General features: G+C 33.8%; 9 protein-coding genes across 16 annotated transcripts; 5 read left to right on the forward strand and 4 right to left on the reverse strand.

Annotated features, from left to right (window-relative positions):
* Nucleotides 1–856: 856 nt before the first annotated feature.
* Nucleotides 857–4,006, reverse strand: LOC124494769 (lysophosphatidylcholine acyltransferase 1-like). The gene is made up of 5 exons (XM_047058029.2): nt 3,710–4,006; nt 2,837–3,634; nt 2,305–2,764; nt 1,652–2,229; nt 857–1,586 (listed from the first exon to the last, which is right to left on the reverse strand). The coding sequence occupies exons 2-5, from the start codon at nt 3,303–3,305 to the stop codon at nt 1,513–1,515; spliced, it is 1,581 nt and encodes a 526-aa protein (XP_046913985.2). The 5' UTR covers nt 3,306–3,634; nt 3,710–4,006; the 3' UTR covers nt 857–1,512.
* A 446-nt stretch (nt 4,007–4,452) lies between these two features.
* Nucleotides 4,453–6,194, forward strand: LOC124494774 (arrestin domain-containing protein 3). Of its 6 annotated transcripts, none has more exons than XM_047058037.2 (4): nt 4,453–4,656; nt 4,952–5,259; nt 5,322–5,551; nt 5,615–6,194. In XM_047058037.2, the coding sequence occupies exons 2-4, from the start codon at nt 4,967–4,969 to the stop codon at nt 5,977–5,979; spliced, it is 888 nt and encodes a 295-aa protein (XP_046913993.1). In that variant the 5' UTR covers nt 4,453–4,656; nt 4,952–4,966; the 3' UTR covers nt 5,980–6,194. The 6 variants fall into 6 exon arrangements, with proteins under 6 accessions (XP_046913993.1, XP_075585575.1, XP_046913991.1 ...); XM_047058035.2 differs by having other exon boundaries at nt 4,459–4,656; nt 4,949–5,259; XM_075729460.1 differs by having other exon boundaries at nt 5,322–6,194.
* On the reverse strand, nt 6,059–7,971 carry LOC124494771 (arrestin domain-containing protein 3). 2 transcript variants are annotated; one of them, XM_047058032.2, is made up of 5 exons: nt 7,727–7,971; nt 7,121–7,612; nt 7,015–7,072; nt 6,818–6,956; nt 6,059–6,755 (listed from the first exon to the last, which is right to left on the reverse strand). In XM_047058032.2, exons 2-5 carry the CDS (start codon nt 7,560–7,562, stop codon nt 6,195–6,197), a joined length of 1,200 nt encoding a protein of 399 aa, XP_046913988.2. In that variant the 5' UTR covers nt 7,563–7,612; nt 7,727–7,971; the 3' UTR covers nt 6,059–6,194. The 2 variants fall into 2 exon arrangements, with proteins under 2 accessions (XP_046913988.2, XP_046913987.2); XM_047058031.2 differs by lacking the exon at nt 7,727–7,971 and having other exon boundaries at nt 7,121–7,717.
* Nucleotides 7,972–8,329: 358 nt separating this feature from the next.
* Nucleotides 8,330–9,262, forward strand: Sod1 (Superoxide dismutase 1). Its single transcript, XM_047058039.2, has 3 exons — nt 8,330–8,623; nt 8,682–8,748; nt 8,810–9,262. The coding sequence occupies exons 1-3, from the start codon at nt 8,555–8,557 to the stop codon at nt 9,130–9,132; spliced, it is 459 nt and encodes a 152-aa protein (XP_046913995.1). The 5' UTR covers nt 8,330–8,554; the 3' UTR covers nt 9,133–9,262.
* A 688-nt stretch (nt 9,263–9,950) lies between these two features.
* On the forward strand, nt 9,951–16,481 carry LOC124494767 (inactive phospholipase C-like protein 1). The gene is given in 8 exon segments (XM_047058026.2): nt 9,951–10,030; nt 14,278–14,415; nt 14,479–14,548; nt 14,611–14,887; nt 14,962–15,662; nt 15,664–15,937; nt 16,001–16,236; nt 16,238–16,481. Coding segments are annotated over 8 exon segments (1,854 nt in total). The 5' UTR covers nt 9,951–9,983; the 3' UTR covers nt 16,349–16,481.
* On the reverse strand, nt 10,529–13,949 carry LOC124494770 (uncharacterized). Of its 2 annotated transcripts, none has more exons than XM_075729458.1 (4): nt 13,193–13,949; nt 11,842–12,386; nt 11,627–11,765; nt 10,529–11,559 (listed from the first exon to the last, which is right to left on the reverse strand). In XM_075729458.1, the coding sequence occupies exons 1-4, from the start codon at nt 13,374–13,376 to the stop codon at nt 10,724–10,726; spliced, it is 1,704 nt and encodes a 567-aa protein (XP_075585573.1). In that variant the 5' UTR covers nt 13,377–13,949; the 3' UTR covers nt 10,529–10,723. The 2 variants fall into 2 exon arrangements, with proteins under 2 accessions (XP_075585573.1, XP_075585572.1); XM_075729457.1 differs by lacking the exon at nt 13,193–13,949 and adding an exon at nt 12,707–12,953.
* Nucleotides 16,385–17,366, reverse strand: LOC124494775 (DNA replication complex GINS protein PSF1). Its single transcript, XM_047058038.2, has 4 exons — nt 17,151–17,366; nt 16,958–17,095; nt 16,612–16,894; nt 16,385–16,529 (listed from the first exon to the last, which is right to left on the reverse strand). Exons 1-4 carry the CDS (start codon nt 17,282–17,284, stop codon nt 16,464–16,466), a joined length of 621 nt encoding a protein of 206 aa, XP_046913994.1. The 5' UTR covers nt 17,285–17,366; the 3' UTR covers nt 16,385–16,463.
* A 31-nt stretch (nt 17,367–17,397) lies between these two features.
* LOC124494773 (zinc transporter Slc39a7) lies at nt 17,398–18,684 on the forward strand. The gene is made up of 2 exons (XM_047058033.2): nt 17,398–17,528; nt 17,590–18,684. The coding sequence occupies exons 1-2, from the start codon at nt 17,484–17,486 to the stop codon at nt 18,559–18,561; spliced, it is 1,017 nt and encodes a 338-aa protein (XP_046913989.2). The 5' UTR covers nt 17,398–17,483; the 3' UTR covers nt 18,562–18,684.
* Nucleotides 18,685–18,791: 107 nt separating this feature from the next.
* LOC124494766 (DENN domain-containing protein 1B) lies at nt 18,792–22,054 on the forward strand. Its single transcript, XM_047058025.2, is given in 6 exon segments — nt 18,792–19,389; nt 19,447–19,629; nt 19,693–19,867; nt 19,920–20,081; nt 20,147–21,346; nt 21,348–22,054. Coding segments are annotated over 6 exon segments (2,364 nt in total). The 5' UTR covers nt 18,792–19,375; the 3' UTR covers nt 21,978–22,054.
* The last annotated feature ends 185 nt before the right edge of the window (nt 22,055–22,239 follow it).

A 22,239-nucleotide genomic window follows, 5' to 3' on the forward strand; every position in this document is an offset into this window, starting at 1 on the left:
ATTTGGTCATCGTTTGTCGAATGCACGATCAACCGGAATTTGGTGGAACATTGGTGGTCTTGGTTTTCGAATAGAATTCACGACGAATTTTGTTTAACCGGTGAAAAGCATCTAAAAAAAAAAAAATGTTTTTTCTACGATCAACTTTCATCGGAATCAATTTTTGTTGGCCGTTTTCAACATTGTTTGAAAATTTTGATTCATTTGTTTTGTCCTTTTCCCTAGATTTTTGTATTCACTTTTTTAATGATTAATTGTTTTTCCGTTTCCTTTTCATTTTTTTTATCCAAAATGATTGTAATTTTGCTTGTAAATTTGTTAATGATTTTGTACCGATGGGAATTGTTCAAGGATAACAAAGATAAAAACGTAAAAAAAAAAAAATTTGTGTGTCTTTTTTTTTATTTCCTTTCTCGGGTGTTGTTTTTTTTCTATAGAAGAAAAAAATGAGCACATTTTTTTTCGTTCGAGAATTTTCTCGAAATAACTAAATATACAAGCCAAACAAAACAGAGAGATACTTGATGGCTGACGTGACATTCGATTTTTTTTTTGTTGTTTGCGTCGTTTTTTTTTTTTCTTTTCGTTTCACTCGCGGAGGGAGTGAAACCACAACACACAGATTGATTACCGTATATTATCGGTTTTGTTTCATTCGATTATCAATCGTTTTTTTTTTTTGGTCTGTGTTTGACTGTGATAACCAATCATTTTTTTTTTTTAGATAAAATTTTTTGAAACAACAACAAGTTTTTTTAGCTGATTTTTTTTTTATTTATTTGTAATAATGAAAAAAGAAAACCAATTTCTCATAATCTCTAACAACGACAACAGCCAAAAATTGTAGATATCCTGTATGTGTGTATGAGTATGAATTTTTATTTAGAAAAAAAAGCCCCCATCTCATATCTCATATTTTATCCAAGTATAAGCAGATCATATATATTTCAGAATAATTCGAGGGATACTGATTGATTGATTAAAATATTAATACTAGAAGATCAATTAGAAAACATTCATTAGAAATCAAAGAAGTTAAACACGTTATTACATTTATGATTTTCAAAACATCACAATTTGTGACCATTAATAACACACATTGCAAAACAATCACATGTTTTGAAACATTTTCAACTATATCAAAACATTAATATTTGGTAAATCTGATAAATTGATTGATTACGATAAACGAATTCAATCTAATAAAAAATATATATAAAGGCAATATATGATTCAATCACACGTAGATAAAGAAAGTGGACAGATATAATAGTAGTTCTATATTTTGATTGTAATGATGATAAAGTTATGTAGATATTTAGGAATGGAAGAATATTTCTCATTTTTTTTTTCATCGGACGGAATCACAGACACTATTTCGAAATAATGGATATCATTCGAAATCGATGAATTTAAATAGAGATAGTTTTTTTTTTCAAATGTGGATGGATTCGTCTTTGGAACATTTTCTTTTTCTTTTGAAATTAATCACCAAAGATTAATTTTCAATAATCAATCATGAATTGAACAGGCATTTTCACGTAAAGCATATTGATAATGATGGATTAATGTATTGCGAAGATCATCTGATGGCGATGAAAAACAAAAACGATTAGATTCAACAAAAAAAAATTCATTGAAAAATACTAACCAAATGAAAGAATATCATTATCTAAATGTCCATCCAAATTGGTGATGCCAAATGAAAGCCAAAGAAACATTTCCAATTGTTTCAATGATAATGAACGATCATTGAATTGATTTTGATCATCAGATGAATTGGCCGCTTCTATGAATGTATCATAGGCTCTATGTAATCGTTGCCATAGATCAGGTTCCCGTGGATCGACAAGATGTGCAATAGCTTTTAAATGATATATTTTGGCATCATAAGGATCATTACGATCTTTATCATCGAATGTTTGGCGTTGAAAACAGAGCATCAATTCTTTAACCGAATATGATTCTGTTATATCAGGCAATGATGAAATATCCAATATAGCAAGTAATCTTTCCTGATCCAGATGACCATTCAAATCACCAATGTAACCAAAGATCTGATCAATAAATTGACTAAGATATTCAGTGTATGGCATCAAATCGGATTTTTCGTTTTTGTGGCTACCATTAGCTAACAAACTATTCGATGATGGAGAAGATGTGGAACAAATTTTGCGAATTTTATCCGCCAATTTCATGAATTTGACACATGTTGATGAACGAAATGATCTGTATGAAAAAAGCGAAAGAATTAAAAGTCAAAAAAGTGGACATCAGTGAGAAAGAGTTGTTTGATTAACTGACCGGTACTTAAAGTATCGAGCATCATCATAAGAATAGAAAAGGCAAGGCAGACCTAATTCATTGACCAAAACTTTGGTAACATTATGAGCATATAGATCCGCATTTTTTCGTTCCTGATCGGAAGGTGTATAAACAGGTAATTTGGTCAATTCGAGATCGGTTCGCCATCGACACAAAGTTAGCCATATAGACCATGAAGTGTTTGGACCATCCCAAGTCCAACTCAACGTGTCGGGTCCACCCGATTGATTGAATCGTAAAGCAACCGGTATGACAGGATAACCTAGTTTGAAGGCACCATTCTTGAATTGCAACAAACCACGATGATTGCTGCAAGTTCCTTCAGGAAAAAAGACAATTTTTGAGTACTTTATCACTTGAGACACTTTCTTGAAGACGTCCTGTCTTGAATGTGAAGAATCACGTTCAACTAAAACCGGGTCGGAAAGTTTGAAAATGTCTATTGTGAATATTTGAAAAAAAATTTAATGATCCAGACACGAATTCGAAAAAAAAATTCTCTTTTACTTACTGCCAAACAATGGAATATTGACAATATCTGCTTTGGCTACCGATGATGGTACCTGCAATGCTACACCAGCCAATATATCGAATAATGATGTATGTGGAGCCATTATGTAAATGGGAGCATCTTTTTCTTTGGTAACGTCACCTTTTTGTATGATGGTAACACGATAGAATCCAGCCACAAATAGTATAGCACGGAATAAATGTTTAATAATATTTTTAAATCGAATTCGCCATTCATGATAGAGATCAGGTTCACATTCACGATCGATACGTGCTAACCATTGGTTACATAATTTCGATAAGAACGATGCAATCAAAAACAAAGTGATGATGATAATAATCCGGATTGGTGCTAATAATATAGAACCAATTATGACAAATGGCCAATCAAAAGGCTTTAAATGTATACGATGATAGAATGGATTCACACAACGTTGTTGTTGAGACATTGTTTGATTTGATTTGGTCATGAAATAAAGTCACATGAAATCGAACTGTCTTAATATAGATCAATCATTGGAAAATCAAAAAAAATGAAATGAAATGAAATGCGTTGATTTTTTCAGATACGATGAGTGAAGGTAAAATGTGATTTCTTTTCTTTTTTTTGTTCGTTAGATCGAACATTCCATATTCAACAGTTTGTATTGTACATTTTTTTTGCACAAAAAGAGATAATAAAACGGATAACGTTCCAGCCGAACAATAATAATGATCATAAAGGCAAAAAAAATGTGGATGTATTGCAACAACAGTTTGTTGGTCACCAGGTGAAAGATAACAATAAAATCCAAAATGGCTAAGGGAAGAGGAAAGAAAAAAAAGCAATAAATATGTTAGTTATTAAAATAGATTGTCACCAAAGCAACCATACCCAATAAATTCAAGTTTTTTTTCAATAAATTTCAAAGATCAATTATTTTGTGACCGAATAATGATTTATACGTTGACGTTTTTTTTGCGAAGGTTTTATATCTGAATTAAATGGTGAAGAAAAAAAGAAAGGCACACAGGAATGTTGGTTTGATTGGACAAAACCCAAACAGGTCATGGTGTTGTTTACATCACGTTACGTGTACCCAAACACATTTATATAATGATGATCATGATCAAACTTGATAGTGTTTTTGATGTAATGATCGAATGAATGGAAAAAATTGAAGTAAATATCAGCTGCTTTAGAGCTGAAACTGTCCTCTAGTGGCCAGAATATGAAAGAATGTGTATTTTTGACTTTTTATTCCAATCAAAAACAGTGGAATTTTTTGGCGCTATAATATGCTGCCATTTTCAATTGAATATTTTAATGCATATTACTGTTTTATATTTAATTGCAATAGAAAAATAAACAAAATAAACATCAATATAACTAATCAAACCAAATAAATAAACAAACTGTCAATAGGTCGAATCAACGAAATCAACAAAAATCATGCTAATGGCCAATCAGAATTTTCAAAAATTCTATAGTGATAGCTATATAATTGTGGAATGTGTGTGTGTGTATGTGCGGTGGACCCTGCGATGATGTGCGTTCCAAAAAAAAAAAAAATTTGTTTGGCATAACAAACAAACAGACAAACAAATAAAAGGTTAAAGCAATGAAAACATCGAATGACAAGCATCCGACAGCAACAACAACAACAATAACGTTAGCAAGTAAACTTTGGTATTTCAAATCGAAATACGTTTATTTTTATTATTGTTATGATAACACATGATGCAATGCAATGGTGAAATTTTTTGTTTGATCAACAAATAATTTGTCCACCAAACAGTTCCATTTAATTGATTTAAATATATAAAAAAAAAATTTAAAGGGTAAGTAATGGAAGAAGAATGATGAAGATGATGTTGATGATGATGGATGTTTGGAGTCATTCCAAACACATTTAAGATCGGGTCGTAAATATGCGTATCGCACGGATTGCAATTATAGCATGATGTGAATTTTTTTATTTGTCTGCATTGCAGTTGAAATACCGAGATGTAGATTTTATTAGTCACTAGTCATCAGTTTGAGTCTAACTATCGTTCCAATCTAACTACTATGTCTTATCCTTTTGTTTCAATGAAACATCATGGCCATCGTTCCAATAAATGTTCGAAAAAGAAGCAAGAATCCGAAGAGATGAAGATAATACTTGAACATAATGATATTTATCTACCTGGTCAATATATACGCGGTGCTATCGTATTCAATTCGGTTGGTGAAATACCTATCAATGAATGTTCAGTAAATCTTGTATGTATGGCTGAAGTTGGCTGGACAGATAATCCTGGAATCAAAGATGAAGGTCGTTCATTTCATATTAAACACAAATTGATGGATGTACCATTTGAATTGAGTGGAAATAATGGTGCTGAATCATACTATCAATTGGGTCATCATGAAATTCCATTTGAATTCTATTTACCTGACAAGTAAGTTGTTGTTGTTTCAGGCCATATCAATGAATAATTCATTCTGATTTTTTAATCGATAGTATGAATTTACCATCATCGTATCAGAGTCGTTTTGGATCGATTGTTTACTATATCGATGTAAAAATGGGTGAAAAAATTAAACGACGAGATATATTGGTTGAGATACCAATACAGAAAAATCTATGGCTATCGGTTGGTGGTACATCGGAAAAAGATTTTGGTGTTTTATCATTCGCTTCTGGTCGGATTACCATGCAAGCTACATTGCGAAAAAAAGGATATTTCCGAGGTATGGATTTTTCATTTTCAAATAATTATCGGAATTCAATTCAATTTGTTTTTTTTCTTTCAGGAGAAGATTTAATCGTTGATTATGTCATTGATAATTGTTCGACGGCAACTGTAAAACCAAGGGTTACATTATTCCAGACACAAATCTATATGACAGGTGAACGACATAAAACCGTTGAAAGTTCTTTGACCGAAGCGGTTGAAGGTGATGAAATCGGTGCACATACTTTAGTCGATGATGGTAATCTTACCGTTGCAATACCAGTCGATATACCATTATCAATTAAATCCGAATACATTACATTGAAATATTTTTTACATCTTACATTGGATATACCATTGGCTATTGATATACACATCAATCTACCACTCACTATAACAACCAGAGCTGCAATGGAAAACACTTTTGATGATCGTCGACATTAAAAATGAGCCATTGATATTACACATTTATTTTATCATTTACACCACATAGAGTCATCGATGCAGATCAATAGTGTGTCACTTTTGTTGTTTTCATCAGTTTTTTTTTGTTTATTTATTTTTGTGTGTGTTTTTTGTAGTTGTAATAATTATCGTTGAGCAAATCAATCAATCAATCATTAAATAAATATTATTCAATCGTAATTCAAAAAAAAAAATTAACGTGAAATTTGTCTCTGTAATATGGGATTGTTGACACCCATACGTTGCTGAGTGGGATCGATTCGTTGACCATAATGATTGTTAGTGAGTGAAACCAAGAAAGGAACCTCCATTGATTGGTCATTGTTATCGGGAATGTTGTTGATAGTAATCAAAACATAGTATCGAATGGTTATCAATGCAGAATCAAGGGTTAAAACCAGATTGTATGGTAAACGCATCTGAATTGGTTCATCTTGTACTTGGCTATTGGCATCGATCGGTATCATAACTGCTTGGCTCATTTCATCATTATCATCACGATTTGGTGAATCATTAAGGCATTTATCGTAAATATGTTCTTTCACCTGATCACTATTTTCACTATTTATAAGGGTTTGACGTTGATACATTGCTACTAAACATTCCATCGGTGAATCACTTTCATTACGAATCGATAAAGAAAACGAAAGCATCTCCCCAGGTTGATAAATTTTACGATCCAACATGACCGAAATATCGATACTGTTGCCATCGTTCGTGATAAATGTCTGTGTTATTTTACGTTCAACTTGCCGCTATATCCAAAAAATTTAAACAAAAAAAAATGAATTGTTGAATTGTGCCACACAACGCCTACCAGATCAAGATTGGGTACCAGCAACAGAATCTCTTTTTCACCACGGCTTTCATGGCCTTTGTGATCATCATCAATGGTGAATGCTTCGATCGTATATTTGATTAATCCATGACAGCTTTTCATACTCGATGGTAGATCTCTGTACCACAAAGATCATAAATGGTTAGCTGTAGCTAAATTATTCATTTGTTACTTACGATTTTGGCAATTGAAATCGGAATGGAATTTCGTGCTTACCATCCGTCAATTTTCTTTCTATGTTGAAAATGTTGTAAGCAATGTACAGAGAAATCATATACTAACCTGGACTTAAAAGATCCAATTCAATCACTTTATGTCGATAGAAAAACAGTTGTTTTTCGTCAATTATCGGGCTGCTAAAATAATCGGCAAAGATGCTTTTGCGACGTTTTTCTGGAACAGATGACATTACGTTTGATGGTCGTCGTGTTTGTGGTTGATTACACCAACGAATCTGTACCAGATTAGTGAGCATTACTTTTACCTGGCGAACCGGTCTACCGCCTTGTATTTCAATCGATAGATGACCAACAATCTCTTCATTTCCAAAATAAAGTGGACGTGGATCTTTCGATCGGGCCATACGTCTTGTATCGTTATCTAACCATACAAGTATGATTCGACGATTTTGACGACGATTAATACGGGTCAATTCTTCCTCTTCCACTTGTTCTTCATCATCAACATCATCATCATCATCATCAAAAAGATTACCAGAAAACATTGTTCATTCACAATAGCTGAAACCTAGAATCAAATAACCGGAAAATCAATCTAATTAAGAAAACAAAGAGAAAACGAATTCGAATAATAATAATAAAAAAACAAATTTAGAAACCAAGACAACAACTGCAGCAAATAAAATCGAGTTTGAGCAACAATGTCTACTTTTTTTCTGCAGAATATTTATTTTTGTTAGTCGAACAAAAGAGAGAGGCAAAGACAAACATAAAAAAAACAAACTAGATGATGAGATTCTCGTTCAAGAATAGAGAGTGAGAGTAAGATGTTGGCCATATTGCCAACAAATTTAGTTTCATATATGAAAAAAAAAATTCAAATCCAAGTCACATATTTTATAGCCATAATAAAAAAAAACAAGAATTTCTTCTACAGCTGCATTCAACTATGTATGTTTAGCATATACAAGGACATATTCAAGTGTTTATTCAAGTGAATGATGCAAAAAGATTGTAGAATTACCGAATGTGTGTGTGTGTGATGCTCGAATTGTGTCGCCACACACACACACATACCGGTAGGTAATCCATTATTTACCAAGTAATTAAAATTTAGCTAATCGAATGTGACTAATCAACCGATATAGCATTTCTATTATCATCATTGAAAGTTGGGATAAACTACATTCATCATTGTATTTTTTTAAGGACTAACAATGATTTGAAAACAGGCGCCCAAACTTGATGATGGGGCTACCATTCATAAAAGACGTGGTCAATAAATGGAGCACGTAAATTATTATGTACTTTTTGGGTACACTTTTTTTTCAGCGTTGTGCTGCCATCGATTTTTGTGACTCAACGTTTATCGATTTTCATTATATAAAAATATCTTGATTTTGTTATTTGGTTTCAATTTAATCCAACTTCACTTATATTTGAAAAATCATTCGATCGAGAACACACGTACCATAAACATACGCATCAATCAGATTTTTTTTTTTATTATTGAAACAAACAACGACTTACAATAACCATGGTGAAAGCAGTAGTTGTATTGAAAGGTGAACCGAATGTCACTGGTACTATTTTCTTCGAACAACAGGTATGTCTGTGTTTTATTAATCAATTAGTTTGTTTGAATGATGACTATTGATTAAAAGGATAATGGCCCGGTAAAAGTGAACGGAACCGTTCAAGGATTAAAATCTGGTTTACATGGATTTCATGGTAATAATTGAATGATAATACCTGTCACACAATAATGGTGACTTTATTTTCTTAAACATAGTGCATGAATTTGGCGACAACACTAATGGCTGTACATCGGCTGGAGCACATTATAATCCATTCAATAAGACACATGGTGCACCTGCCGATGAAGAACGTCATGTTGGTGATTTAGGCAATGTTGAAGCCAATGACGCAGGCATAGCTAATGTTGCCATTGAAGATTCGCTTATCAGTTTGACTGGAGAAAGATCAATTGTTGGACGTTCATTGGTCGTACATGCTGATCCCGATGATTTGGGACGTGGTGGCCATGAATTGAGCAAAACAACCGGTAATGCTGGTGGACGTCTTGCTTGTGGTGTGATTGGTGTTACAAAATAATTTTATTTGTGTTTTTTGTTCAATGTTTGATTTTACCAAATTTTTGGCAATAGCCAAATGATATTCCATATACAATAATCATAAGAAAATTCAGTTGAATAAAACGATTTTCTTCATATGCACAAACAAATACTCGTTTCATTTATTACGCATGCACCAGAATCGTTAATGATCGTAATCAAATGTCGGTACATTCGACATTTGCTTTCTAGCTACCTGTCATTTGCTTCCTACATATCGGATCGTAATGACATCCTGCTTTTCATTAAAAAAAAGTGTTATGCAACGATTAACCATACTGTTTGCCAATTATTCCAGCCAAATTAAGGCTGATGATGATGATGATCAAATCAAACAGCATTCTTTGTCGATCTTTGTTAATACGACAACCAAAGAGACTGAAGAATCTGTCAATTTAGAATATCAAAATTCAAAATGGTGGTCTATTAATCCTGATGTTGTGTTAGCTTTTGGCCTAATCATATTCTATGCTGTGTTCGTGTTGTTCATCCTTTTCATTATCCTGAGGATCTTAGTGACCATCTGTATGACTACTACGAATCAACAACCAAAAAATAATAAAAGACCAAAAATCAATATTCGATCAGAATATGGATCTGAATCATCATCGAATTCATGCCGTACAGGCCATTCTTTATCGATGGCTATGATGATGGTGGATATTGTTGATCCATTACGACCACAACATAATCGACATCGACTACATAACCACCATCATCATCATCATCATAGTGATTTATCATCTTCATTCTTGGATCCCCATCACCATTATTATCATCATAATCATTACACAAATTCACCATCCAATTCGTTTATCAAAAGTATTACGAATGACCAGCAACAACAACAACAACAACAACATTCCCAGCACTGAACTGTAAGTATATGAACAAGATGAGCCTAAAGCTATTGTCGTTTTGTTTTTGATAAATGAGACACCTATTGTTTGTGTCCAATTTTAAATAATTGGTGACAAAGTTTTTTTCTATGTGTGTGTGTAGTTTGTTCCAATTTTTTTTTATATGATTTGCATATATGAAAAATATTATTTGCTCTCTGAATATTTTTCAAGTGTTGACAATTAATTTTTTGATTGAAATTGCACACTTTTTCATCAACAATCACATTCATGTGTTTGTTATGTGAATTTAGATGAGAGAGAGAGAGAGAGAGAAAAAAATTCAAAACTAAGTGCTAAATCAATCTTTATGTGTTTACATAATAAGGATAATATTTAAAAAAAAACTTTAATAATTTATGGGTCAAGTGCTCTTTAATTTTTCCAATGTTGTAATGGTTATGGACTTGGAAATTAAATAAAAAAAACCGTCAAAAATGCGTTTTTTCCTTTCCATCCAAACATTGAAAAATAAACAAAAAAAATAACTTTGATTTATTAATAAATGGTTCAAGGGTTGGTTGGTTGGTTTTTATGTGGATTTTTTTTCCAATATGATAAAATTCATGCTCATTTGATATAATTTGTTTTTGTTTTCGTATTTATTTTTATTTTTATTTATTTTTTTTTGTTCAAAGGATGCTGATTGTATGTGTTGTTGTTGTTGTTGGTTTAATTGGCAAATGTTCGCATTTGTGATCGACGTTTTTGATGATGGCCATCTCGTTTAACCATTTGATTATTGTTTGAATCAAGAATTATTCGACTTGAATGATAATGATAATGGTTGTCTGGATTGTTATCGTCAGCACTGAATGCAGGATTAATGTAGGCATTCGAATGTGTTGTTGGTGATTGTTTAACTTGACCGGAATTCGATTTAAGATAGCTAGGAATACGGGACACATTTTCATTAGCGGTTTTGGCACTAGTCTGTACACGAGGTATATGGAATGGAAGCCAATTAATCGATGATGTCATCATGGATGAATCTTGAACATTATTTCGATTACAACGACATTGATATTTAGCCGAAAATAAATTGCTAATGGATAGACGATTAGAAAATCCATTCAAATGATACCAAACAATATAGTAAGCTAACGGCCATCCAATAAGCCATCCAGCCCATACATCCCATAAATGATTACGATAAGTGGTAACACGTGACATGGACAACAACACACCGATAACAATAATGGCAACGGACAACGACAATCGAAATAATTTTGTGGCACGATAATTCAATGCTGCAGTCGTATAGTATACAAGAAATATAGCCGTATATGAACTTAATGTGGCCACAATACTTGGCATTGATTTGCGAACATCGATTCGTTGGTCATCGGCGATGGAATTATTATTCCAGCAAGTTATGTTAGAGTTGACTATTTTTCCATGACAAAAATCTGGACAGATATCCAAAATGAATGGTCGGTATTGTCCCGTTTGTAATTTAACAAAGTCGGCAATAATACTGCATGCAGTTAACCCAAGAATGAAACCGGCTAGAATAAAAACACAAGATTAAACAAGATATAAATCATGTAAACAATAAATTATCACTAAACGTACCCAGAATACGACATGTACGACGTACACTCAACGGAATTGATAAATTTATTTTAGGTACAATGATTGATTCACCGTGATCATCATGATCTCCATGAACTATTTGACGAATAAGAAGACGATTTAGTTCCAAAAAGATAATCTGTTAATGTGAAAAAACAAAAATTATAATCCAAATAATCATCTGTGGATAGATAAGATTGAATAATTAGACTTACGGCAGCAATTGGTATGATGAAAACGAAAAGAAAAAAAAGAAATTCAGTGCTAGATAGTTTGTCGAACAATAGTACACCTTCCGTATTGGAAACCACTTTGAATGGCCAGCTATATAATTCAGGAAACATACAGACCAATCGTTTGGAAAACCATGTTTCTATTGGTTTTATTTCATCGGTAAATCTTAAAATAATGGCCAATGCTAACATCATCATTAATATCAACGTATCAAATAAAGTGATCAACATGATTGAACTTGATTTCCGTGTGATTGATTTTCGATTAACAGAAGCAGCAGCAGCAGCAGAATTAGGCGAATGGCCACCATGATTTTTTTCGATAGTCGAATGAATTGAATCTAATGTTGGAAATCCATAATCACCATGATCTATATTTGCTGATTTATGATGATGTTGTTGATGGCGAACATGATGAATATGATTATCATCATCCATATCTAAAACGAATGAATTCCTAGATGCTGGCAATGATGATTTTGGTCGATCAGATTGTTGTTGTACAATTGATTTGTTTTCATATACATCTGTGAAAATAATAACCGTAAGTGGTAACAACCAAAAAAAAAATTGATTGAATACAGATCAAGTACAAATTAATCAAATATACAATTTTCACTTAGTTAATGTAAATTCACTTGACAATGGAATGTGTATGTAATATAGTAGAGATTAATTATTGCTCACACTATGCTAAAAACAATGAAATGATAATCACACGTTATCGTGTCATTTCAAAAACTAGCAACTTGTAAAATATGATCCATCTCTAAGGGCGACATCATGATCCATGATGCTTTTTTTAAATGATTCTCAAATCAAATGATTTGTCAATAATACACTCTACCTGTTTGATTGGAAAACGATTGCTGTTTTTGTTGTTGTTGTTGTTGTTGTTGCATATGTCGTTGTGATTGACAACTACAAAGCGGTGGTTTTACACCATCAATACCATCATCCGTACCACCGCCATCATTAGCGGTGAAGGCCATCGATACTGTAGATATGGAATCTAATTTCATCAAATTTTTATTGTCAGCATTCTCTTCTGATTCACATTTGGAATTTTTTGAGCCCATTTTTTTCAATCCAATTTTTGTTGGGAAAAAAAATGGATGACACACTGAGCTCTTGTAGAACAATACCTAAACACCTGTCGTGCTCGAAATGAGTATGACCAAAGCTAACCTGGTAATTAAGGTGGTTCATTTCAACACATTCTTTTTGACCCATAGGCCTATTTGCTGTTGGTCAGCCAGACCACGCATGATACAGATCATATGCATTGTTTGTGTGGCTAGATTTGTTTATCCAAAATACTGAAACAACCTACCTTGTGTGCTAATGGTGATTGGCCCATCGTCATTCGATCGAATCGATGGACGATTAATCGATTTTGGAATCGTTCTCAATGATGTCGATATCGAAACAGGATGATGATTGTTACTATTATCATTAGTATCGTCATCGATGATGCTAATTGAATTTAATGATAAAGATGGAAATGATCGATTCATTTTGATGATGATGATGATGATATAATAATCGATTGAAGGGTGAATAACATCGTTTAGCTCAATTCATTACACGTCTAATATGAAAAAATATCTCTCTCTCTCCAGGAATTATGCCATGATCCTTTTGGATGAATATTGCCAACTATGGGCAACAACAACAACAACACTGATTCATTCGATCCACAATCCAAAAGAAAAAAAAAATTTCGACTCTTTTGCGTCCCATTCCTACATGTATGTCTGTATTTGTGTGTATTTTAATCAAATGAAGCTCGAAGAAAAAAATTCTTCAAATTAAATGAATGTTTAATGTTTTTGATTTTGTTGCTACTACATCATCATCATCATCCATCATAGACTTTGAACGACGTGAGCACAAGGTTGTCTAGTTCATTGGTTTGAAAACACTGTGAGCATTATTATAACTATGTCATTTTTAAATGATGATGGTCATTTATTCATATGCAAAATGAGATTTCTCATCATCATCATCATCATCACTATTGAGTGTTTGATGAATTTTCATTCATTCAAACAAAATGTAGCTTTGTCCAATTAATCAATGCTTTCTGTGTGTGTGTGTGTGTGCGTCATGCATAATACATGTGTGAATCCTTGACAACTAAAAATGTACCTGCTTCTTTTGTTTTCATGATTTTGTTTATATCATAACCGATGTATTATAACCGACAAAGAATGTAGTATTACACACATCTCAAATAATCATATCATACTCTAGTCATGTATATTAATTCGATATGACGTTGCATGGCTTAATGGTAATCCTCCATCCTATATTTTGACGCCTAAATAATTGAATGGAAAAATTTGATACAAAAACTTACTACAAACCGATCAACTGATTTTTTTTTACTTTTTCGTTTACAATTTATGTCTACAGCATGGGAATTGAATTAACCAACGATGGACAACATCATTGTGTCAAAAATCAAAAATCATCATTCTCAAATGAACAATGGTCAATGGCTAATGATCAACGATTCTATGGAAGAATAGTTTTGACATTAATTTATGAAAAGTGAGTAATGATTAAATGTTTTTTATTTTTAATTCTTTTATATTCATCACATTCTACATATAGATACGAAATTCCTATCTTAAAATATTGGGGAATAAGAGAATTGGCCAGATTCTTCAAATATGAACATTATGTATGTATGTGTGTGTTATTGTTGTTGTTGTTGTTATTGTTGTTTTCTTAATCTATTCATAGGAACAAATATCAAAAGAACAATGTCGTAAAATATTACTTCAATTATCAACAAATGGAAGAACTTTAACATTGGATCATTTTTTTAGCTTATTACATATGCCACGATTCAATATGGCTAATCCAATACATCAGTCGGAATGTCATAGTATGAATAAATCATTGATCAATTATTATGTGGCCACTTGTCCAATTTTATCATTGAAATCCAATGATCAGATTGAATCAAACATATTGGCCAAATACGATTGTCTGTTGTACAAATGTCGATGTTTTCAATGTAAGTTGTGTTTGTTAGTTGTCTTTTGATTCAATCATTCTAATAAAAATTCTATATTTGAAAATTGCTGCTAGTGAAACTTGATTGGAATAAAAATCAAATCGGTGTACTTGTGAATCGCTCGAATCTAGAAATGATTGGAGTCAACCTAAAAACTTTACTCAAACACATGGTTGATTATGGATTCAATGAGAATCCTTGGCCCATTCTATTGGTATTGGATTGTAAAAATCTGATTCTTAGTAACCGGATGAATGAGCTTATTGAAACACTAAACAATACACTGCCCACTCGACGAATGTTCAACGAATCGAAAACAGCTCAAACCATGTTTGGGTATAAATTTTGTTTCGTGAAAAATTCCAATCAAATCACTTGGCCTTCATTACAATCATTGTGTCGAAAATTCATTGTAATCATTAAACATTCCGATTCGATGAGCACAGTGTTCATGACTGTTGACAACAACAATCTAGATTGGAACAACACCATTGCTCGACAACATCATGATGATCAATCGAACATCGTACGATTGACAAACGATCAATATTGTGTTCTTTCTCTCGATTCAAAACGTATTATCGATTCGATTGAACGAGATAAAGATGGTTATTCGGATGATTCATTATCGACATTGACTAGTAAAGCATTCACTTGGACCAATCAACAGTCATCATCATGTCGTTCGATAGATTTGATTCGTATGGGCATTCAATGTATACCATACAAGACAGATATTGATGATGATGACGTTGATACACAAGTGGCTCGATCATTTTTTCGATTCAATGAATGGATCATGTGGTTATATACTCAAACCAAATTCATTACGACATGGTCAAATGTATTCTATTGGTGTAAGCGAAGATCGTTCACTACCTGGAGAACCATCAACTGGTCCAACTCGATTCATATTGACAATATATTGTATTGAAGATTTAATGCAATTTGATTCATTTATAAATCCAATGAGATGTCAAGTGGTCGTACAGATAATGGGCCATCATGAAGACAGTTTTCGTTACGTAACCCCAACATGCTCCACTCAAGGTAAGCGACAATTTAACAACACAAAGTGGATGGTCAATTATTAATTGTCATTATTCCCAACAGGACAAATACCATTTTGGAATGAACAGATTCGACCGGTTATTCGATTACCTAATTTTACATTCATACGTTTTGAAGTGTACAATTGTTATCGATTAGTCGCTCATCGAACATTACCATTCAAAGCAATGATGCGTGGAACTCGATTCATTACCTTGAATGGGATTGATGGCAATAACAATGGAAAGCTATTTGTTCATAGTAATTTCAAAAAAATTGCATCTTGTTGGTCACCAGATTTTCCATGCTAATGGCCAGCAACAGCATCATCATCCAAAACAAAAACATTTTATCGATTGTTCAGATATCGCTTTCATTGATGAAGACAATGACGACTATGATCAAGACTAGTCATCTGTGTGTGATCTCAAATTTAAAAAAAAAATATTTATTGTTTTTTTTGACATTAAAAAAAAGTAGATTTATTCTTTGTTGATTAATTGTAACAAAATTGACATAAATAAAATTATTGAATTTGTTCCAACACTCCTTGATGAATTAATTTCTCACATTTGGATAACGGTAGATAATGCTAAATGATAACGATGAGAATAGAGTTAGAATTATTAAAAGTGACTAAAAGCATTCTATCTAATATAAAGGTTTATAATTACCATACTATCCTTACTAAGAACAACGGTATTTCCATCATCCAATTCAAGTGGTCCATAATCACTGATACAACGAACCTGAACATATAATTTTTTCGGTGGATTACGCATCAATGTCAGATCGATACCTTTGTTATCGTTCAAACGATTCATGTAATCCGAAAGATTTCGTGAATAAGCAGCAAACCATTTGATTTCATCTTCTGATAGATTACATTTTACTTCATCAGGTAATATAGCACCCAATTGCCAACGAATTTTTTTTAATCGTTCCAATCGATGATGACTGTACGAGAAAAAAAATCAGCGATTTTCATCCATCATGATGGTAAACGAGGCAAATACTTACTGATAGGCAAGCAGACATCGTTTGTTCCAGAGAAAAGCACGTAGATATACTTTGTTGACCAGGAGACGATTCTGGCTATCATAATTACTTTGCTGCTCGTCACTTGTTGGTGCTTGTTCATTGTCCGAATTAAGTGATCTGTAGTGTAATGATTATAACCACGATTGAGGCAACAATATGATCATGTACTCACTCGAATAATGTTTGGCTAATCAAACGCATCTCATCGAAAACTTCGTTAACCATCATCTGATTGTATGGAGCGATTAGTTCGGAACTATCACGGGTCGATTCTTTGATTAGATCGACACATTTTTCACCAAACATTTTTATAGATTTTCTTTATTTTTTTATTTTTTGATCAAAGATATTAACAGCATGAAGACAACAATTAAAGTTGAGATATCGCGCCACACTCTGGCAACACATTCACAGAGGCTGTAATGATTGTTGTAGAAACACGTGACCACTGTTGTTCTCGTACGTGGCTTATTGGTAAAAGTCGTCGAATATCTTGAGATAAATCATGGATTTTTTTGGATCAAATTTTGTTGTCTATCTAGAGACATTGGTAAGTGAAGACCAATCTTGTTGATTGCTTTGATTCAATTGTGTTGAATGACTTTGAACAGAAATTTAACGACGCTCAATTGGCCTATGCATCGACTGTTCTCATTTCAATTGCACCGTTTATGGTGCTTTTCCTGTTTCCTATGGATAATACGGGTCGTTATCGAAATCGATTACGTTTAGCTTTAAGTTTCGCATCCGGCGGTTTATTAGGTGATGCTTTTCTACATCTAATACCACATTCTATGAGTGAACATCATCATTCAGATCATGGTCATCACCATGATGACCATACGGAACATCATGATCACGATCACTCCCATCATGACCATCATAATGAGCATCACTCCCACCATCATCAAACGAAAGTGGGTCTGTACATAATCGCCGGAATCATTATTTTCTTCATCATTGAGAAATTTGTCCACCTGGTTAAAGGCTCAGATCATCATCATCATCATCAACAACAACCACAGCAACAGCTTCAATCACAATCATCCTCAAATAAAAAAAAGAACAAAGCAAAGCCGGTTGTTGAATCAAAACATTCAGATTCTTTAGATAGCAGCAAAGGTCGTCATTTGGTTAGCGGCATACTAAATCTGATTGCCGATTTTCTACACAACTTTACCGATGGATTAGCCATCGGTGCTACTTTTGCAGCCGGCCATGGACCACAGATGGGCATCATAACTGCCGTAACAATCTTATTGCACGAGATTCCTCATGAAATTGGTGATTACGCTATTCTCATTCAATCGGGTTATCGTCGACGATCAGCCATTCTTTTGCAATTAGTAACAGCCGTTGGAGCATTGATGGGTACTGCCGTTGGTCTTCACTATGGAACATTGGAACATGCTACACAATTCATTCTACCAATAACTGCCGGTGGTTTCATCTACATTGCTACTGTATCAGTGATACCGGAATTATTGGAAACAAAAGCATCCAGCCATGGACAATCGATTACAGAAATATCTGCATTATTAGTTGGTGTTGCTATGATGTATGGTATCGCATTGAATGAATGATTGATTGAATAGATGTACAGATCAAGCTCCAGAATATCGATCTTTTTTTAAAATTAAATTCTTTGTTTTTTCTTTATTTTCATCGATAATTAATTAAATTTATTTGAATTGATAATGATTAAACCAATTGCGCCATCCATCGGTAGTCGATACAGATATCAGCTGGTGGGCTGATATCTGTATGGTGGTCATATAGAATGACGAGTACGTGATTGCCTCTGTTTTTTAATGATCTGTATTTTGTGTGTTTATGCATGGTTGATGTTTGTTTCCTCCCCATATGTTTTCACGATTGCGATTGCCATTGATTCTGGATTGGCCATCGCAATCGTTATGATGATCAATTAATATATTATGGACAAATTGGCCAATATTACACACGAGTTATGAAAACGTGAAATCCGCCGAAAAAGTTTTAAAAGAATTCTATACATTATATCATTAACAATCAGCCAAAATAGCCAGGTGCTGAAAAGGCCAAAGACATCATCCGAATGACAATCGAATAAGTCAATGAACCACTCCCCTTGATGAACTAAGTATTGTCTCTACACATGCACAACGTCAAACGATATCGATTTGTTTTGTTTTTTGTTTTGTTTTTTGATCTATTCGAATCATTTCTGTTCACGTTTTTAAGCTCCCGAGTGATTGAACATCAATTGATTATCACATTTAAATACACATATAAAGTGAAGAAATGATTGCCAACATCAAAGGAGTATCGTTCGAATCAAAATAATTTTTATAAACTCCCATCATAATTTTTTTGTTGGCGAATACTAATTAATCATTAATTAAAAACCGGATCATCATGGCTCGCATCAGGTATGTTTATTGACTTTGATATTGAATTACCATTCAATAATCATGCATCTTTTTCAGAGACGAATGGGATCGATTAATTGAACTGTTCGCTGAGATAGCAATACCACAATCAAATTCTAATGATTCGAATGGTGGTGAAGAAGAGGAACCATGGATTCTACGCACATATCCAGCTGATTATTCAAATCGTGAAGTTCTTGGTTCAGTGCCACATTTTGCCTATCCTTGCCCTTTTAAATGGTATACTATATTGGCAATATAGTGGTTCCAAGATTGATTCGATTTTTTTTTTTTGAAATTTAGCGATGTGATTACACATTTTTCATTCGTATTGACGAACATGAAATCTAAGTGGACGTTCGGCTATTGTCGTCATACGCCCGATAATGATACCTGTTTGGTCATACTCAGCGATCTTCCTTGGCATTCCACATTCTATAAAATATTGGATCATTGTGCTGAATTGGCCACTCGAAAAGTAAGATTGCGATCTTGTAACATTATTTAACACTAACCGATCATCAAAACAGTCTTCCATTCCATTGGAACGATTCCTAGAATCTCTGTACACAAGTGATATACCACAGCCTGGATTACAGCTGACCATTACGTATACGGTAGAAGATATTAAACTAAAAGAATTCAGTGCTCCATGTCCTGATCACCATAAGTTACCATCGATTCCCGAAGATGTAAGCCTAATTAAATGAATGACCCATGAACATTAATAATTAATAATATTTTCCGATACAAATAGCGTAACATTACAGAATACTATAATGCCATATCAGCATCCAATATGATCGCTATATTCGCATCTATGCTGAATGAACGGAGAATTGTGATGACATCCGAACGGCTAAATCGATTATCGGCCTGTATACAGGCAGCCAACATGCTAATCTATCCGATGCATTGGCAGCACATCTTCATTCCATTATTACCACGTACTCTTATCGATTATTTGACTGCTCCAATGCCATTTTTGATTGGTGTTCCACAACAAACGTTTGAACGACATGTTCGATTAGCCGAGTTAGGTGAAATTGTATGGCTAAATGTGGACACTAATCAACTCAATACACCATTCGATGATGTTTCCACTATACCAAGTGACGTATTGCATCACCTACGTAAATGTTTTAAACAACAGCAGCCTGCTGCATTACTTGGAGATGGCTTAAGCCGAGCGTTTTTACGTGCACTAGTTATGCTAATCGGGGGCTACCGTGAAGCTCTTACATTCGCCCATGGACAGCAGATAACATTCGATCGAGACGCTTTTGTATCAAATGTACGAGGAACGTCACGTCAATTGTTCCTGGAAAACATGCTACAACTGCAGATATTCCAGCAGTTTATAGAATCAAGATTAGACATGCTGAATCGAGGCGAACGTCACATTGATCAATTCGAAATTGAACTCAACCACGCCGAACATAGTGTAGGGGTGACCAATAGTCGTTTTCGAAACCAATATCGCGAATGGACAGCAACCATGCGTAAAGAAGGTGGTGCCTTTCTTCGAGCAGTCAATCCCCGAGTTAAATCGGCCTTATTCCAAGGTAGACAAGCCATCCGACAGTTGCGGCAGAAGATGACCAACAATGGTCCAGTAAATCATGGATCCAATCACGTAGACAGACCAAGTAGTGAACCAAGTAGTCCGAAATTGCCGCCAATTATCAAGAAATCAATAAGTGGTACCTTTGTGCCTACATCGACCAGTCGAACGGTTACTTATGTACGTAATCCTTCGTCACAGTATTCAAATACCGGTACAAATCGAACTGCCCTTGGAACGAGATCTATACCAAATGGAAGCGGGCAACAAACAAAGAATGGTTGTTTGGCACCATCTATAGCTTCATCTGAATCTTCGGACATTGAAGATACCGATGTGTTCAGTACTCCACCATCGACATTGAGCCCGTATAAACATCGGTCACAATCAGAAGCAGCCAATGTCAACCACTCTACGGCAACAGTTAGAATGTTTATTCAATCAAACAAACCAGGAAGAACAATCCAGAATAACGAATAATGGTTGCCCGGAATCTTCGAGCAATCGCCTAGCGGTTCCACCACCACCACCACCACCACGTACTAATCAGCTTACCACAAAAACGAGACCAACACTTAATCTTTCTTCCGGTACAAGTGAAATTGGTGGCCAGCGGCAACCTTGTCTCATTGAATTTGATTCACCTCCTCGAGATGTAGCCAGCGGTTCTGTCCAAACAGCTGGTGCATTCAAAACATATCCACATCATCATTTTATGTTTGATCCATTACTCGAAACGAATAACAATCATAACAACAATAACAATTCAAATCCGGTTAATGTTACACGTGGCGAACATGATGAACAGCCATATGAACATTTATTAATGATGGATTCACAAGAATCTACATCGCCATCGATTCTTCCATTGCGTGTATCTAATTCAAATTTTTATGTCACCACAAAACCACCGGTTGCACCAAACAAATCTAGATCGTCAAACGTTGGTAGTGGTGGTGGTGGTGGTAGTGGCGCTGGCGCTACATCCAATCATAATCGTTATGGTTGGCAAATGTTTGATTGATTACCGGAAAAACATCTGTATATATTATTTATATTATATTATTTGTTGAATTTAATAAAATTCAAAATTATTACAAATATGATTGTGTATGTGTGTGTTTGTTTCATCATTTATTCATTACGATATTTTGTCACGAAATCGATTCATTCACATATTTTAATGACCTTCCTATTCTATCTTCTCATCATTGTCATCAAGAAATATTAGATCTATCGATAATCAAAGATATCAACAAAAGAATAGATGAATAAATGATAAAAAA

The sequence above is a fragment of the Dermatophagoides farinae genome, chromosome 3, assembly GCF_024713945.1.
Source record: "Dermatophagoides farinae isolate YC_2012a chromosome 3, ASM2471394v1, whole genome shotgun sequence".
Lineage (NCBI taxonomy): Eukaryota > Metazoa > Arthropoda > Arachnida > Sarcoptiformes > Pyroglyphidae > Dermatophagoides > Dermatophagoides farinae.